At 42.6% G+C, this 16,941-nt stretch overlaps 1 protein-coding gene and 1 long non-coding RNA gene across 4 annotated transcripts in view; both read right to left on the bottom strand.

The window, feature by feature from the left end:
- LOC111253668 (uncharacterized) overlaps positions 1-16,941 on the bottom strand; it is a 106,935-nt gene that overhangs the window by 35,717 nt on the left and 54,277 nt on the right. The window contains exon 1 of one of the 3 annotated variants that reach the window (XM_022813418.2): positions 15,542-16,245. The exons of the other annotated variants lie outside the window; for them this stretch is intronic. Coding sequence (XP_022669153.1) covers positions 15,542-15,598 — 57 coding nt within the window. The 5' untranslated portion in view covers positions 15,599-16,245. Of the gene's footprint in view, positions 1-15,541; positions 16,246-16,941 lie in introns of those variants that run through there. 3 annotated transcript variants of the gene reach the window in all.
- On the bottom strand, positions 6,110-12,776 carry LOC147758836 (uncharacterized). Its single transcript, XR_015318856.1, has 2 exons — positions 12,049-12,776; positions 6,110-8,632 (listed from the first exon to the last, which is right to left on the bottom strand). It is a non-coding gene; the product is annotated as an uncharacterized LOC147758836 (long non-coding RNA).

Below are 16,941 nucleotides of genomic sequence, written 5' to 3'. Positions count from 1 at the left end.
AATGCATCTAGTTGCCCCCACTCAATATTTCTTTGTATGGTACAACTACGATGGAACTTGTAACAAAACTATCCCACCTTGTGCGTAACGCTATTTAACTTTAGGCAGGCATAAAATTAGGACCAAGAGGACCATGCTGAATAGGGCTACTTGTTTACCATTGCAAAAGATCATCATTTGTGGTTTTGAACGGTTCGAGCGATGTTTTCCGTGCTGCTCTGTAGTTTAAAAAAATGCAGCGGACACCGTCCCCTGAGAACCTTAGAATCTAATTTAGTTCTACGCAACGTTTTTGAATTTCACCTTGTTGCAGACTATTATGGTAAAAATAGTATTTTAATTTTAAATCTGCTTATAAATATTAGCAGGATCCAGGATAACCACAGCATTTTTTGTGCTATAAGCCGTACACAACAGAGCAGTAGTTGCCCCAAAGGGTATCGCTGTTGGCAGACCAGCCAGCACTAAGTATTCAAATGCTTCGTCTCAGGGGAGCCCTTATATGATGAATCCTGTATACTTTCCACATATCTTCCACGCTTTGTTGCGTTCTTAAACAGAGAAAACTTTGAAATTTTCGTTGCTGTTATTCTCCTTTATCCTCTTTCCTTGCTTTCCTACCCGTTCTTGTTCTAACCGCGTGGGCACGCCTCGCGCGTATTCTGACGCCTTGATATTGTGCGAGATAGCGGCATAGAGTGCCATTCCTCTAGTACACGAAGGAAGACCGAGCGGTGTAGCTGTCTGGACGAGGCGAAGCGGCTAGAGAGGACTAATCAGAATGTATCGAAGTGCATTGTACAAGCGAACGTCCTAGAATGATTTTGAGGTGGTGCAGCAAGTTTAAGCGCCATCTGCAAAAGCCAAGCAAAAGTGAAACAGTTGAGTTAGACAGCTCCCTTCCCTCCGTTCCTGGCCACTTCTGCACCGTCCGATAAGGGTCTTTTTCTTCCTCTGTTTACGGTCTAAACGACGCTGTTACTATCCGCTGCGAACATGCAGCAGTAGGAACGGCAGTTCCACTGTCTTCAAGAGGTGGAAGTGGCATCAGCAGCAGACGGGGCACAGCTCCCGAAGAAACAACGAAGGTCGGACGAAATTGCAGAACTGTCTTGGATTTAAGCAGAGAGGAAAACAGACACAAACTCGAACTGTTACTACGACTGATGTGTGTTGGCAGTGTTGCAGCTGTTGGAAGAAACCAGATTGACTGCCTGCTCTATCTGGGCTATACAATGAGATGCGATGACAACAGTACCTTAAATTACCTGTTGTGTACCTATTGCGATAGATCTATTGTAGCGAGCGATACTGCGACTATCTTTGTCGCGCATAGCTTAAGGCTGCTAGCTTACCTTGACTAGCTAGTTGATATGAATGCTTTAATTAATACACTCTACCGCCGCTGCCACTGGGCAAAGCGCGTGCATGTATCTTTAAGCTCCGCGCCCCCTGAGCAAATCTGTTGAGTCTTAGCCAAACTGTCTATAATGTCAAGAAGAAAACAGCAGATAGTACAAGGGACAATGGTGCCAGCGTAACGAAAGCCGGCCGACCAAGATGAGCTAGTGACAGTAGTCGATACTGACTGTGCTTTATCAGAAGAAGATTCATAAAGGCGTACACGCGTGATCGTCCATGTGTCATCTGCAATGAGAGGCCCTTGTCCATCTGCTTGATAAAAACACGAGGATATAGCTATGTCGGCGGCACGCATTGCGTGTTGTTAAGACCTCGAAGATCAGTCATGATTGCACAGACAGGCAACAAACGAGCATGCGCTTCAAGACATGCATACTCACGCGTACACTCTGAGAGATGTGGTTACTACTGCTACGTTAGCGGTGTACATAAAGGACAATTGAGTCGTTAGCACTTATTTCGATTTGGGGAGAGAGAGAGAAAGAAACTAGGCTGGTGGCAAAGGTCTTGACTGCTACCCTAACCGGTAGTGAGCAGTCTGTCCCACCGTGACATGAAGGGGCGTCGCTTTAAAGTAAAGCTACTAAGGAAATAGGGCTCGGTAACGGTCTGCCCCTCGACCGGCCCGCACCACGAGCCTTTTAGAAGCAACATATCACCTCTCTAGAACGACCTCTTCATTAGGCGCACATTTGGTTTATGATAACCGCAGTCGGAGCTTTCAAGGGAAATTTAGGAATTTAAGAAAAGCTCGATTTGAATTCGTCAAGGCTGGCTTGCGGCCCGCTATCCCATTGGGCCCAGTCTCGGCTATTCGTTTTCTCGTCTCAAGACTAGCAGCCCGTAGAAGGGCAGAAGTCTGATCGATCATTGTGCTTTAGTTAAAAGCCAGCATAAAGCGAAAGGAAGAGAGACTGGTTCCTTGTTATTATTCGCTATGAAAGCAACTCTTATATACAAAATCATCATTGTCATAGTCACGAACAATATAGGAATGAAGATCATCGTAGGGCCCTCATTTCTTTTTTCACGTCAAACACCTAAGGCAGAAATATGCTGTTCCCGTCTGGGTAAATGGAACTTCTACAAGTTCGACCCAGTGCAATAAAATGGGTTTCCATTTCAAACTTTAGATACGTCTCAGCAGGAGCGAACTGCATTGTGTTCAACGATCAAAGGCGTATGCGATTCAAGGTTATCAATTCTCGTACAATACAATTTAGTGTCTCTTCGGATTGTTCTGCTTTGAACATAGCAAAGCTTAATAAAGATCAGACGGTTGGCATACAGTCAGTTTCATTGTGAAAATCAAAGCCGACAGCCGAGACAAAAGAAACCGAGATCTGTTGGTTGAAGCGGTCGATTTTGCGCGTCACTGATTATCCGTCTGCGTACAAATGCGCTTCCATTTGTCGGTAACGTGTCTCAACGATTACGTATTTGTTGTAAACCTAGTATTATCTTGTAGATTTGTTATAAAGTTTTCACGCTGCTTCAGTCATTTTGTCTACAAGAGTAAAGTGGAACCCTTTCAATTCCAAAATCAATATGGCATCTACGTCCATTTTGTCCACTACCATTGTCGTGATGTTAAATATATAACTCACTTGTGAAATTTTCGTTCGTGAACTGCACCCTTGGCTGATATGCCCGCTAAATTTTTGGTAATACTCAATAGGGGCAGTCGAGCGAGATAGGGAAGATGAGACAAAAGTCAATCCAACCGAAAATAATTTACTGTCGCGTTTCTGCGTTAAGGATTCCCACATTTCGCATACTCCTTCGTGATGATTAATAATATATTATCAGGCGCGTAAACATATGTGTCCATACGTAGGAAGCCGTCAGCGTATCTAATTATTGTAAACAGCCAGCGGAAACTTTGGTCAGTCATCGCAGAGGGGTTGAGGCTCCTTAAAAACAACAAGCGATTGTAGGGGTGATCTAGCCTAGCTAGAGACGATACTAATATTAATAGTGACACTATCATCACTCACAGTAAAAGGGCCAGGAGTATCAGTCTAGACGGTAATAGCTTAGTAGGCAATATATTTGCCTGCTAATCATAGGGACACGTGGTAATCTAGGTTTGAATGCGGGCACAGACGCACATCGGTTTCTGCGGGGAGCTAACCATCTGATGAAATGACTAATGACGTTGGCAGAAAAAGTTCGACATTTAGAGTGAAAAGAAAGAAAACCCGACAAAAAAGCTTTAAAACTGTCTCCGCCTTTCAACCGTTTCACCAGTAATAATGAGCGCCCTTTAATACTAAAACAATGACCTGTTACGGGTTCGTCGCAGCGGGCATCACGACACTTACTAACACTATAGGCTGGGATACTGGCTGGCACATTGGTTCCGTGGCATCTTCCCTGACAGCTTATAAGGCGATAGCTATACGAACTATAATCTAAGTTATACTACTTTAGTTCAAAATTAGATTCTTTTAAAAAGATTGCTTAAAGTTCCACGTCTGAATATCAATCGGGAGAAAGAGAAAAACCAATCTTTTTCCCTTCATATTCAGAAAGCTACAATCCCTAATGGTCATCGTATGAAAAGCTGCCAGTTACATGCACGCTGACCTAGAACGATCCTTCCTAATGTTCACATTTGACTTTGGGTTGCTTCTTTAATTACAGCTGCCTAAAAGGCAAGGCCAGAAAGATCTGTAGACAATCACACAGCAATGGTAGCATATAGAAATGCAGAAAAAGTAACATACAGATATAAATAAAAAACAACGGATGGTAGTTGTGACAATAACGCATTTGGCTAACACGGATTATTTTTCTGCGTTCACGAAACGCCGCGATAAACGCGTATACGTATGAAATAAATACAAAAAGTACTAGCTAAATCAGTGGATTTCAAAGGAAAGTGGTTTCGAACGAATGTGGAGTAGATCAATATATTCATAGTCGAATGCACTTATGGGTACGTATATACGTATAATATATACGACCGGCTTGCAGTTAGTACACACAAGCGCATTAGGAAGAGATGTATTTTTAAAGGATAAACAGGTTATTTGTTTTCATATTTTCACGAAATTCACTGTAGAAGGAGAACCTCTTGATATCCGTTGCATCAATAGCATGTAACACTTGCCTAATCCAACGACGAAACTTTGTTCCATTTTTGTTTCCTAAAAATCAAACGAACTTCATGTGTCACTCCTAGAAGAAATCATCCCAACTAACGGTAAAAACCTCTTCGGCCTACTACCCGGATCAGCGTATCCGAGACTTCTCCAAGCCTACACCACGTTCGCTTGAATACGCTACGCTACCTAAAACAAAGTAGAGTCAGAATATCAAAGACGTGAAGGGCAAATAGAAAATAAAAAAGAGCTCAAAGGTCAAATAGCAAAAAAAAAACGCGCGCCCACGGTCTAGATCCGTATCCTAGCACCGGTCAGGATTTTGCAAATGACTTGTACCAATAACGACAAGACAAACGGTACCGCTGCAACAAGTGCAGTAAATCGACTCAAAGGGGCAAAGGGGCGATCATGACGAAGCGTCATCTTCTTAGATGCAGTAGGGATTCATCCAGTATAAAGGGCTGATAGGTACTGTTTTCCTCTTAGATTTCTTCAATCCTTTTCGGTGGCGGCCCTAGTCACTTGCTGCCTGCTTTCTGTTATCCATCATACACGCTCATCAGAACGTTATACATGCGCGTTTGAGACACGAGATTTGCGAACGCCAAACTCGCCTGTGTGTATTACCAGCAAAGAATGGTCTTATAAGCGAACGGAAACGAGATCGTGAAAAGCTTATACACGCTGCGTACTGCTGATACTCGTAGTTGTGAATGTTTTCCTTGTTAGTTGAGGGGACGACGAAAGAACTGACTGTATTTGTACGTATGCTAGGGTGGAGCGCAACAGACGCGCAGGGGTTGTACAGAGAGACTGTGAGGAACTTTACTGCTAACAATATTTTAGCAAGCGTCTTAAAAAACATTAGCTGTTAGTAATGAATATTAACAAGCTATAAGGTTATTTCTAGGCATTATATTGAATACTATGTTCCAAGGTATAGCTCTCCTTTTGTATTTTGTTCAATCTGCCAATCCAGATATGAATATGATTTAAACGGATGTAGCCTATTTCGAAAAGATATGCATATAAGCCGTCGAACAGCTGAATACGAAAGCCATTGTTTATGTATTAGCAAAATTTTGCAGAGGTCCCTCTTAAGCACGTGGTGTTTGCTTCTGTCATTGAAGGCCCCAAAGACAACACGTGGTACTTCGCGCAGAAAATCTTTTTCTTCTACGGTGATATTAAATTGTCATTTCAATTGCATAGTACAGGTGAGTGATCGTGAGCTACCAGCGACTAACTAGTGATTTTGCCAGCCTTATGATGCTCCTAAAGGAGTTCTAGAAACATAGCTCGCTGAACGTGTCACTCTCTCCTAACATTTAATGCAGGATGTATGGTTTAAAAAAAAATGTTCACAAAGATACTACATGAGAGGGTTATTTATCGGATGAGGCTCTATCATTTTCTAAAAGTAGCAAATTAAACATTATCAGACACGAAGGTTCAGGACTCGTTTTTTCGTGAAACGTATTGTAACATAGTGGCTAAACTATTGACAATGACAAACAATAAAAAATATTAACAAGCATTGATTATATGCGCGCTACCAAACAAGTCCATGCATGAACGTGGCTTAGAAAAATGTTTTTTTATTTATACAGCATGAAATAAAAATTCTTAATCCACGTACAATACGGGTTTTTAACAAGCAGCTCTCGACGAATAAATGTGGGGTCCTCTCAAGACACTTTGAACAGCTTCTCTCTAAGTCTATCATTGTTGATAATGTCCTCAGTTACTTTTTGTTGATTTCCGGATTGGTCCGTCAAAAAAAATCCTCCGTAGACATTCTCTTGAAACCGGCTTCATGGTTCAGCAGCTGCCAAAAGGGATATATCATTGAGTTTATGCAAATACAGAATTGTCTACATTCAACTATTTTTTTTTTTTGTTCTGTCCTCGAGCTTGTCGTTGTGTTCCTGCCGAATTATCTTCCCATGATTCTAACAGAGGAATCTTATCTATTACATATTCTATACAAGGTATATAATCGGACCGCATTTAGACTATCAATTTATTTCCATAAATAAAAGCAGATTGAACAACTCTTTTTCCACCGTGTTAAAAGTGTCATTTTCGACCACAGTTTTTACAGCGATTATGGCTCTAATTCAAAATCTAAACCACTAGCTAGTAACTTTCAAAATACATTCTCTTGTATCTGCACGTAGTTTTTTTTATTTAACGGTATTGTTATTTGAAAGCCTGGTAACGTATAGCTTAATTGCACTACATACAAAAGAGTTCACCGAAAACAATCAAAATCTGGGCCTATAATAGGCCAAAGACCCCAAAAATTCCTAAACGTCCAAAAGTCTCATTAAGACTAATGATGATCATTGGAGCAAGAAATGAAGAACAATTGGATAATAGCTCATTTTCACTCAGATCGCAAAAACAGTACATTCTGTCTCGCTGTAACAAGTTTGTTATTTTGCTCGAGAAAGAACTAGGGTTTATCTAGTAGCAAAAACGGCGAAGATGTGTGTACTGGTGATGACTAACTAAGCGCGAAAATCTGTTCCAATTTAGATCCTGTAGCCTGTATATATAATAGGTTATATCATTTAAGGTCGATTGACAGCGCCAACTCTGTTCTTCTATAATCTCTAAGGTATACTACAGAGAGATACAGCTCAATTGGCCGCAGAAGCAGGATTATATAATTCAGTTCAATACAATAATATTATTTATAAACTAATCATTCCTCTCAGCTTTGCTTATAATTTGATTGTGGGTCTTACTAGGGGAAGCAGCCAACTAGAAATCGGAGGATATCAGTGAAGTTTTCGATAGTCTGATACACGAAACATATTGTAGTAAAGCCTGATACTTCAATAATAGGAAATCGACCTCAAAACTTACAGCGACCTGCTTTCAAATGCTTGCTTAGATATACGGCTATCTAAAATAGAATATTATTATAAGCATTTTTATTTAACGATAATACGAACACTAAAATGGAACTACGTGGAGGAAAGACGATCTGGAATGAACGTAGTAGAAAGGCTCCGGTTGAGCTCGTTGTTCCGGCCAAGTAAGCCTACCTTAGGCTGGAGACTTTTGCATTTATTTGTACGCATGCGCAGAGCCGTTTATATCGAAGAGAAACGCATTTCTATAAGCTCGCGACGAATATCATTTTGCTAAAGAGGCTCACTGTACTTTCCGATTGCTGCTTCGACCGGAGACATTGGATGTACTCAATGATTAAATCTCATGCAAAAAATGCTACAAATTTTGATGAAAGATAATAAACTTTTAGAATTAAGGATATCGAATCAAGATAATTAGATTTATGACCGCTAATATCTACCACCTTCAACACAGGTAAAAAGGTTAGCAGGAAGTGCTTCATCATAAATATACCTCTCTTGAAAATGAATTCACATTACGTTTGGAAGCGAAGCGATTTAGTCTGAATACCTTAACAAGTTAAACTGTCTTCAACATATTTAAAATCTCTTTATCTTATTTTCGAAGAAGAAAACTCCCGCCAGTGAACAGCACACAACCTGGTATTTACAAGTCTTACTTGTATTCATGCTTGTGCTATACTTATGGGCAACCCCTAAAGGTCATCCGACGGTAAGTTAGACGTTCCCGTGGTAGTGCAGTGGTAACGTCCGTGTCTGCTAAACTTGTAGGCACGTGGTGGTTGAGGGCGCATCCAGACATCACCACCCATTGTTTCGTGTTTGAAGCTTCTCGAATACACTTGGCCGCATTAGTAATAACCGTTTTCTGTTAATCTTTATGATCTATCGATTTGTACTCCAAGATACGTGATGGATTTGTTTCGCCTTTTCTAAGGGTCTCTTTACTTGCTTTTAACATTGGTTCACCTCCATTCTTAACGATTACGTACGTCAATGGGCGTATTAGTCATCTCATAAACGACTCTAAGGTTGCGCTTTACAACAGTAGCAATGATAGGTTTCACCTTCGTCCTTTGCATTGCTTCTATAATAGACTTCCGATGCGTAAGCTTCTTGCAGAACGACGAGCAACAACGATAAAGTCCTTAGCCGCTGGCGGTACCAGTTCAAATCGCATTGTTTGCCGCCGTTTGTCAGCGTTCCTGCAATGCACTGTAATGGATGGATCATCAAAAACGATTCAATTAACAATGCAGCATACGTTTCTTTTGACTTGCCCCGCTTTGCTTAGCCCCTTATCGACCCCGATGTTGCAGCTTCGGATGGCACGTCGGATCTTGATCGACTGGGCGTTGACGTTCTGGCCCAATCTCGGGGGCGCAGGAACACTTAAACTACCATAGTTTATAGGCGCTTGTCTAGCTAGGCTGTTCTAGCCTGCGCGATCTTTTTCCTGGCTGTCCCTCAAAATGCAAGTTACGTATGTAGCCAGCCGCGTTGCCCAGTTTACCGTAAAGGTTCGAAGCTGAAGTGGCTCTAGTTGTTCATAAACTAACATGGTCTTGCCTTGCGCTAACTAGGTTCGCTCTAACTGATTTTGCTCTATTTATGTGTATTGACTTTGCATCCATACTCCTAAATAGCTAAATGAACCCTGTACAGAATGTTCATTACACCGATTAGTACCCCTAATAAGGGAATATCGGCAAACGCTGTTAAAGAAATTCAAGCACTTCCCCTATACCGATCATGTTACCACGTCTCTAGAAGAATCGGATCCGGATTGAACGGATTAGAAATACGGATTTGAATCAGAGACGATGACATATTTTTGATCCAACTTATCGGCTAGAAGCAGTCATTCTACTCGGCACAAGAATAGTTTTGCTGCTATTAATGCATAACCAGATATCTCGTACTACCCAGCCAGCTATCAGATCTTTTAGCCCAATCAGACTTTGTTGGATCTCAACAATTAGCTCAAATGTCTCTAGAAAAGCCCTTTGTACTTCAATTTATCCGGCGAACAGATAACTGCCTAAATTGACAAAAAGGAATATCTAGTAGACAGGCGGCCGGTGAGTAGAAGATTGTCTTTATCGCCTTCTAAAATTAAAATCATCGCCATGCACACTTTTCTTTACTCTTCTTGCAATTGAACCGTATTCGTTTTCAAACACCTATATACTCGACTACCTTTGGTTCCGTGAGTTTTTGCTGGGTGAAAGGTTTGGAGGAAATCAACTGAAACAAAGAGTATGGAAAGCGAGTCTCAGACAAGTTGGAACTGGAGACAGACGGACCTGACTATGCGTCAGATCATAAAATTAAACCTAATTAAGGGCAAACGAACTGACGGACTAAGGCTCATAGCCATAGGCTAAATAATATCATCTATAATCGCATATATATATATATATATATATATATATATATGTATAACATTTTACAAGCCATCTCATTATGTCGAAAATGTCGAAGGAGCACACAAACGACAAATGTCAAAATTGAATTGCACAAATTGTGTTTCCATACGTTGTTCGTTAACAGGCAATGTTATGTCACTCTGGTCGATCCAACTATGGATGTTTTACAATTGCATCTGTCATCGTTTCCGTGGCCCTTTTCTGAACGTTAAGCGACAAAAAAAGGAACCTACAAAGATCCAACAAGAATTAAAAGGAATGGTCGCCGTCCATTCATAGAGCTTTTTTCGTAAGACTTCGGCCGATGCTAGCTGCACGTTTTTTCCGCGAACATCGCTAGTTCTTTTTTCTTTTCGTTCTTCTCCTCTCCTCCTTCACAGAAAGGACAAAAAGTGTCTCTGTGCATGCGACTTGACTTACTCACACCGCCACTCATGCTCCTTTTTCCTTTCTTTTGTCTCCTTGCTCTCTCCTACCCTATACTTTAGAGTTCGCTCATCTAGGAGAAAAAGGGTACAAGCATTGCTTTTCATGAAAGCAGACACACTAGCAGCAGCAGCAACAGGCTTTTTCCAGTCCATTCAGCTGACGATGCCCAGTGAAGACTGCAGTAGATTCGTCCGTAATCAACGTTCATCTTCCTCCAACGAGGTGGGCGAATCGTAAGCAGACGTTTCAAAGTTGTGGGATAGAAACGGCAATAGACGGATAACAAACAACGGAGCTCTGGTAGCCATTTATCAGCGAGCTTGACTTCAACTATGGTTTGTTGCGGATGAAACGCAGGCGACAACCATGCGACCCTCAAGACGGCAGATCTCGCCAGTAGTTGCACGGTTTATTCAGCGTCTGCAGGACTTCAAGCATTTCAGTATAAAGATGACAAAGTTGATCTCGAAGGCAACGCGTCTAGCAGCGGGCAACCAGGCGAGCTGATGAGAGCAACATGGAGCAAAACGAGGAGAGACAGTGACAACTGGAGAACACGAAACACACGGAGGGCGGAAAAGCTCGTCTGACTTGGACCAGCTGATTGGGGCTAAAACGGAATAGTACCTCAGCCATTGCACTTGTCAGGCGTTTTGCAACAGACGCTCAGATATAAATAAGAAGCAAACAAGCGAACCAAGCGATTTCTTCGGTCGTTACCAACGGCTAACATAGACCTGCAAAAGCGACGGAGATAAAGAAGAGACAAAAACAGGCAGCAAGAAGGTTAGACTGTAAGATCCACTGCAACGAACGCCCATCAGACATATACGTAGATAGCAGTTGATCTATTCATATTCCTTACGCTAGTCGTTCTAGCTGTTGCTCTTTCTCTGATAGCAACAGGAAATAGCCATTGAATCAAACGTGGCTGCTACAACCATGGGTAGCATAGCTGCATCGAATATTATTAAAATGGTAGGGTCTAAGGAGATAAATTACCGTCACCGACATCGGTGATAGTGTTTTCGGGCTGAGCGGCTCACAATGATGGGTTGGACTGGTGTTACGTACCGTGAATTGGAAAGTGATACCGTACGACGCACACACTGCATACAGTCCAGACGAGTACCATTTCCCTATTTCTTTGAATTGCGTTTCTATAGGAAGATTGAGATTGATTCAACATTGCATCTCTTAGCCGGCTTCAACCAGTTTATATGTATATACATATATAACTATTAACTTGCTCTGGAATGAATTGAATGAAACCGTTCTCCTTATATATAAACAATTTCAATATGAATAAAAGGACAAAAATATGTATTTTTATGTAGTACAATTAACCTACGAACGATAACGCTTCTTGATATGTAGTACAATTGATGTTGCATATTTTCAAAGGCGAGTCTCTATGGGCCAGGAAATGCAACCAGCAACGTCTAAAGCATAGTGGTAAATTCACAGGTTTGTTTTTTTTTCGTTAATTAGCAATGCAATAAAGAAGCAACCGTGCTAACGAGTTCAATATATAACCACCTGCTTTCTATATTGTATACTCCTTCTTCATTTTGATATCACTCACTAGGATCTTCGAATATGTTCCCTAACAAACATGGACGTGAAACAAATAGCATCCTGAAGACCCTTGTGCCCAGGCAGGCGATTTATGGCGGTAAGCTATACCACAGCGACAGCATCATGTCGTACCAGTTTGGGTAAGAAGTTTAACCCTGTAGGCAAACAAGATTCCTTTGGGTTATCCTAACTTACCGAAGTCACATCACTCCCGTGTCTCGTTTGTGCTCCCTGCTAACATCCTGCTGAAGTATTGCCACACACACAGGCAACACGAAAGTTGTAGAAGGTAGTCGAGTAAGTTCATGTCTAGGGCCACTAAGGGGCCTTGGGACTCCAACTCGTTGTCCCACTGCTGCTACCGCTACTACAGTGAAGAGGCTGACTCGAGCTAAATGAGGCCATTCAATAGAGAAGCTGTGCAGGGTGTGGCCATTGCCGATCGCAGCATAGCATGCAATCATAGATCGTTGCTCCGGCAACAGCTGAATTAACCAACACTCTCCACACAAACGACGACTATCGCTACTTTAGAACGCCAAAGAATGTCCAGCAAGGGCCAAAGCGGCTAGCTGCTGCTGATTCGATGGGACGGTAGCCATTTTCGGTCAGGCAACTGGGCAAAACGGCAAACAGTCGGCTTGTAATCGCCTCGTAGGAGCAGCCTGTCCATCAAGCACAAGGGGAACGCGCCGCTAGTTGCTTTCCGCTAGCGGCCCGAAATCTTTGCGGAGACTTCGCGATTTAAACGTTTCAACTGCCTCAAACTGATCTTTAAGAACGAAACGGGGTAGACCGTTAGCTAATGTTAAATATGGGATGTGGCAAGGGGAGACTCGGCGTGCCAAAAAAAGTTATTGACTAGGGGCAAGCAGCAAGCCAACAAGAATCAATGCCAGTTAACTGCTGGTTTTTCAACTTCTCTTCTGATGCTTCTGCCGCTGTCTTTCTTCCCATTTCTTTAATAGTCATTGATTTTTGCCATTCTCTGACGGAGTATGAGACGTTTACAAGTCATGGAACATCAGCCCAAGGCTGGCCGCGTAGCGGCTCACCTGCAGCGGAGCCGTTCTTTTTTTTTTCGTTTAGTTTTCCACAGTCTCGCTCCTGCACCTTTTACCTGCAGTGATCCACGACATGCCACTGGCCTCTACGTAATAGAGAACGAGTCAAAGGTACTACCGTAGAAGTACCGTCGGATGCTGTTAAGACGGCGAACTTTGAGAAAGGCAGCATAATATATATGTGAGTAACCACTCGACGGTAATATAGGATGCTATACGGCTGATGCGATATGAACGTTCGGAAGAAGGAAGGAAGGAAGGCCTTCGTTATATAAAGTGTAAAAAAGAGGGCCTCTTAGTTGTTGTCGTTGCCACCGTCGTCGTCCCTTAGATAAATTTCCACATTTTTCCGCCGCAGACTGAGAAATCCATTAGCGTTCCCGCTTAACTCGTTTCAGTTCAAAATACTGTCCCCATGTCTGAGTGGTCTGTCTAATAAGCTTCTGTGCAAAAATAGGAAAGCATTGGATACTAGAACACCGACGTAACAACGCACGTTGGATTCTTAGCATCTGAATAACACTGTAGCTCACTGAGACAACTTTTTTTTTAAAACCTTCTAATTCGGATTGATTAGACATTTGAATATAGTGTTAAAACGTTTAGATTAAAAAAAAACGTTCCTAATGTAGTACTAAATGATGAGATTGCCTTTCCAGGTACACTAATAGCATGAATTTCATGATGATGGTGATTTTCGAGTCAAAACTCGGACTTACGGGTCCTCTTTTACATGATTGTTCATTCGTCATGATATGTCTGAGATGACAAGACTTGTACATATCGGATTCGGTTTCCTCTTAGTACTGCTGCTGGTTCCTTGGATATTTGTCAATTATGCTGTGTTTTACCACGTTTTTTGCCTGCTGGATCTCGAAAGAGGAGGTATGACAACGTTTGGACCTTAAGGCGAAAATGTGCAATCCTAGGACAGCTACATTGTTGCACGAGTACGGGCCAAGAGAATTCCCTGGCAAGTGCGTTTCGTTCCTTTGCCTACGTTTTGCTTTTCTTGACCAGCTTCTTTGTGGCGTCTAGAGCACACGTATACTATAGCGTTAGCTAGAGTCAGTTTTGGGATAGGGGCACCGTTTGCGCACTACGAATCACTAGGGGATAGGCGTTAGCAACACGCGTAGAAATAACGTACGTTTACACCTAGTCAAACAAAACTGAATGACAGAAAGTTAAGGAGGGGAACCGACGTGAGCGTGAATGTTGTCGGTTCCCGTTGCTACTCGACGGCTTCCGACAGCAAGATCAGCATCGGCGTAAGTGGGCACGTTAGTCTTGAGCCGCTAGCCAGGCAACCGTTCCTAACAATGGCCACACTCAATATGTATGCAAACCTACATTGCGTGTCGTTGCAGAGATCCCATCAGTAACGCCAATCTTGCCTACCCAACCATTTCGGCCACTTAGACAACGTTGCAGCGATGATGCGATTGCTCTCAGCGCGGGAAACAAGCTGACGAACAGGCTGCGGGCAGACGCAGACTAATGAATGAGCAAACCAAGCAACGACAAGGAAGGAGACAAAAATAACAGCAACAACAGTAGCAGTAGCGACGGCAGCTGCAGCTGCTGGGACACGTCTCTGAGCAACCACGCATCGTTTTTGTCTTTGATCTTTTGACCAATACCAAGATAAAGGGCAGGAAGTAGTCGCAGAGAACGCGGCAGAACAGCCGACATAGAAACCCACCCTACATCGGATGCGGCACTGCAATGGGCAACAAAGCCAAAGACGTTCGAAGTCGGATCTGGAGTGGCATGGGAAAATTACTCAACGTACGGGCAGGGGAGCGGGGTAACGAACGTTGCAACGGTGCGGTATAAGGAAGCGCTTTATACTTACTATTCCATACGCCGACCGATAACGCCGACAGGCGTAGAAATTGAAAAATTTTAAACTCTCTAGAGAAAAGCACTCAGCGTTGCCAGTAACATATCACTACTAGAGATGGGATTTCTATAAGGACAACAGCTACGAGAGAATGCAAAGATTCGGTTTAGTCAATATGTGGTGAAACTGACATAAAATCATCCACAACGAGTAGAGTAAAGGCGCGCTGGGTCCATTAGTCTTGGAGAAGCTATAAAATTAATTTCTACAGTAAAGAGCTGAGACATATTGAAAAACACGCAAGTGGCCAAGAGAAACGTGTACATGTGACAAATCTAACGCAGGCAGCCAACTGTGAATGGGGCTGCAATCAACACTAGCTTCCTTAAAGGCCCAGAAATATTGACTTTAAACGATTGCAGGGTCACAAGATGTCAGATATGGCCTGTGAATCATTGTGCCGAATCGCTAAGGAATGGTACCGGAGCTGCGAAAACTTTATCCGAATCGGGTCTTTTGATCTGTTAAAGGCAACTCTTCTTCTTAAGGTTCGATTGATAAAAACATTCCGAAGATACGTGTCAAATTTTAATCTGCTTCACCGCAACAAGGTTGATCGAGGCAATCTACATAGGGCTATCGAAGCTAATGGCCACTAGAAGTAGGGGATTAAGATTTTTTCGATCCGTCGGTGTAATGGGCGTTAATATGGAATCTAATATTCCAGAAAGGGTATAGTTCCGTGAAAGTGATATTTCTTATCTGATCTTTTACAAACCTGGCAACTGTGGATTCCATAATTCCAGCAGAAGTTGTGTAGACAAGTTGTATACATGCTAGCATTCGGTATTTTTATATTTATTTCACTCTATACCAAGTTAATGGCCAATGGGGCCTGATGAAAAAAAAACTAGAATTTATTTCAATTCTGACTCGATTCATTCTGACTGTGAACATTCTTCGACATGCCAGCGTTTTGACACTTATGCACTTTTTTGGCTTTCAAACGAGTAACGGCGGTTGTGTACACCTCCTGCCTGCTTTAATAATTCCGACAAGTCACAGCGGAGCGCGATATTATGAACAAGTGTCCCCCAAGGTACCTTTTTACAGATAATAATAGTCTCCCACCGCTGCCGCCGAGGCTGGGTGTGATTACGAGCGCATACGCGAGTCCTGTTAAATGCATTCTGCACCAACTTCTGTTTACCTTTGTCTTTCCGCACGGATTTCGCCTTCACTGCACTCTTACTTAACGACATACAATATAACGACGCATACTACATGCGCTGTTTCGTTCCTTGCCACAACCACCGTAACGTAACCCATGCTATTCTTTGCTCTTGCGCACCTTTTCGCATCGTCACCTTTTCACATACTTGCGGCTTTTTTTTCGCGCCGGCTTTCCTGCGTATTTCTATATGCTACGGAGTCGTCGTTTCGCTCATATATATAACAGACACACTGGACGCCAGTGACTAAGCGCGTTCACTATAGGAAGGTACTTACTCACTACCGTAAGTTTTCCTGATCGTTGTTGACACTGCTGCCAGCGACGTTGCCCTACCATCGCTGTTTCTACAAAGCACCAACGATCAAGCCAGCAGCGGACCATGAATGCAGACATACTCCGTATGAGATGGTCCTGCATTGGCAGCAAGCATCTAATGCTCGAAGTACAATGGAAGTAGCACGAAAAGAGAAAAAGCTAGCTAATGAAAAAATGGAAAGGTGAGAGACCCAATCTCTCCAAATGACGCTTACGGTCCTTCTCCTCTTCTAACAGGAGCACTGTTACTCGGTTTAATTCTATCATCTACTATAGTTGAGAGAAGTTCTGGTGGTCTTCCCTTCCCATATTCCTTTTCCTTCGAACATATCGTTCTAGCAGCCCGTTCAGCGGACGATACCGCTAACGATGGATAAAGCCTTCAACCTCTCCATTTAGTTCATAACTGGCAACCAACAACTCGTCGTAGCCTCAGAGGCCGCGAGAACCGAATTGGCAGCGTTGCAGGTGTTCGCACAAATCGAGAAGAAAACTTGCATATCTTTAGGAATCTTGTTTACTATGTTTTAATATTGTTATATGTTGTTACCTTGCATCCTATTTGATTCGTGCTGCTGCAACTATTGCCACTTTTGCAAATTCGACGCACGAACGCTGGGTACATATAC

The sequence above is a fragment of the Varroa destructor genome, unplaced genomic scaffold (genome assembly GCF_002443255.2).
Source record: "Varroa destructor unplaced genomic scaffold, Vdes_3.0 BEIS01000001.1, whole genome shotgun sequence".
Classification (NCBI taxonomy): domain Eukaryota; kingdom Metazoa; phylum Arthropoda; class Arachnida; order Mesostigmata; family Varroidae; genus Varroa; species Varroa destructor.
The sequence above is the reverse complement of the archived record's forward strand: the minus strand, read 5'-3'. Positions and strand labels throughout refer to the sequence as shown.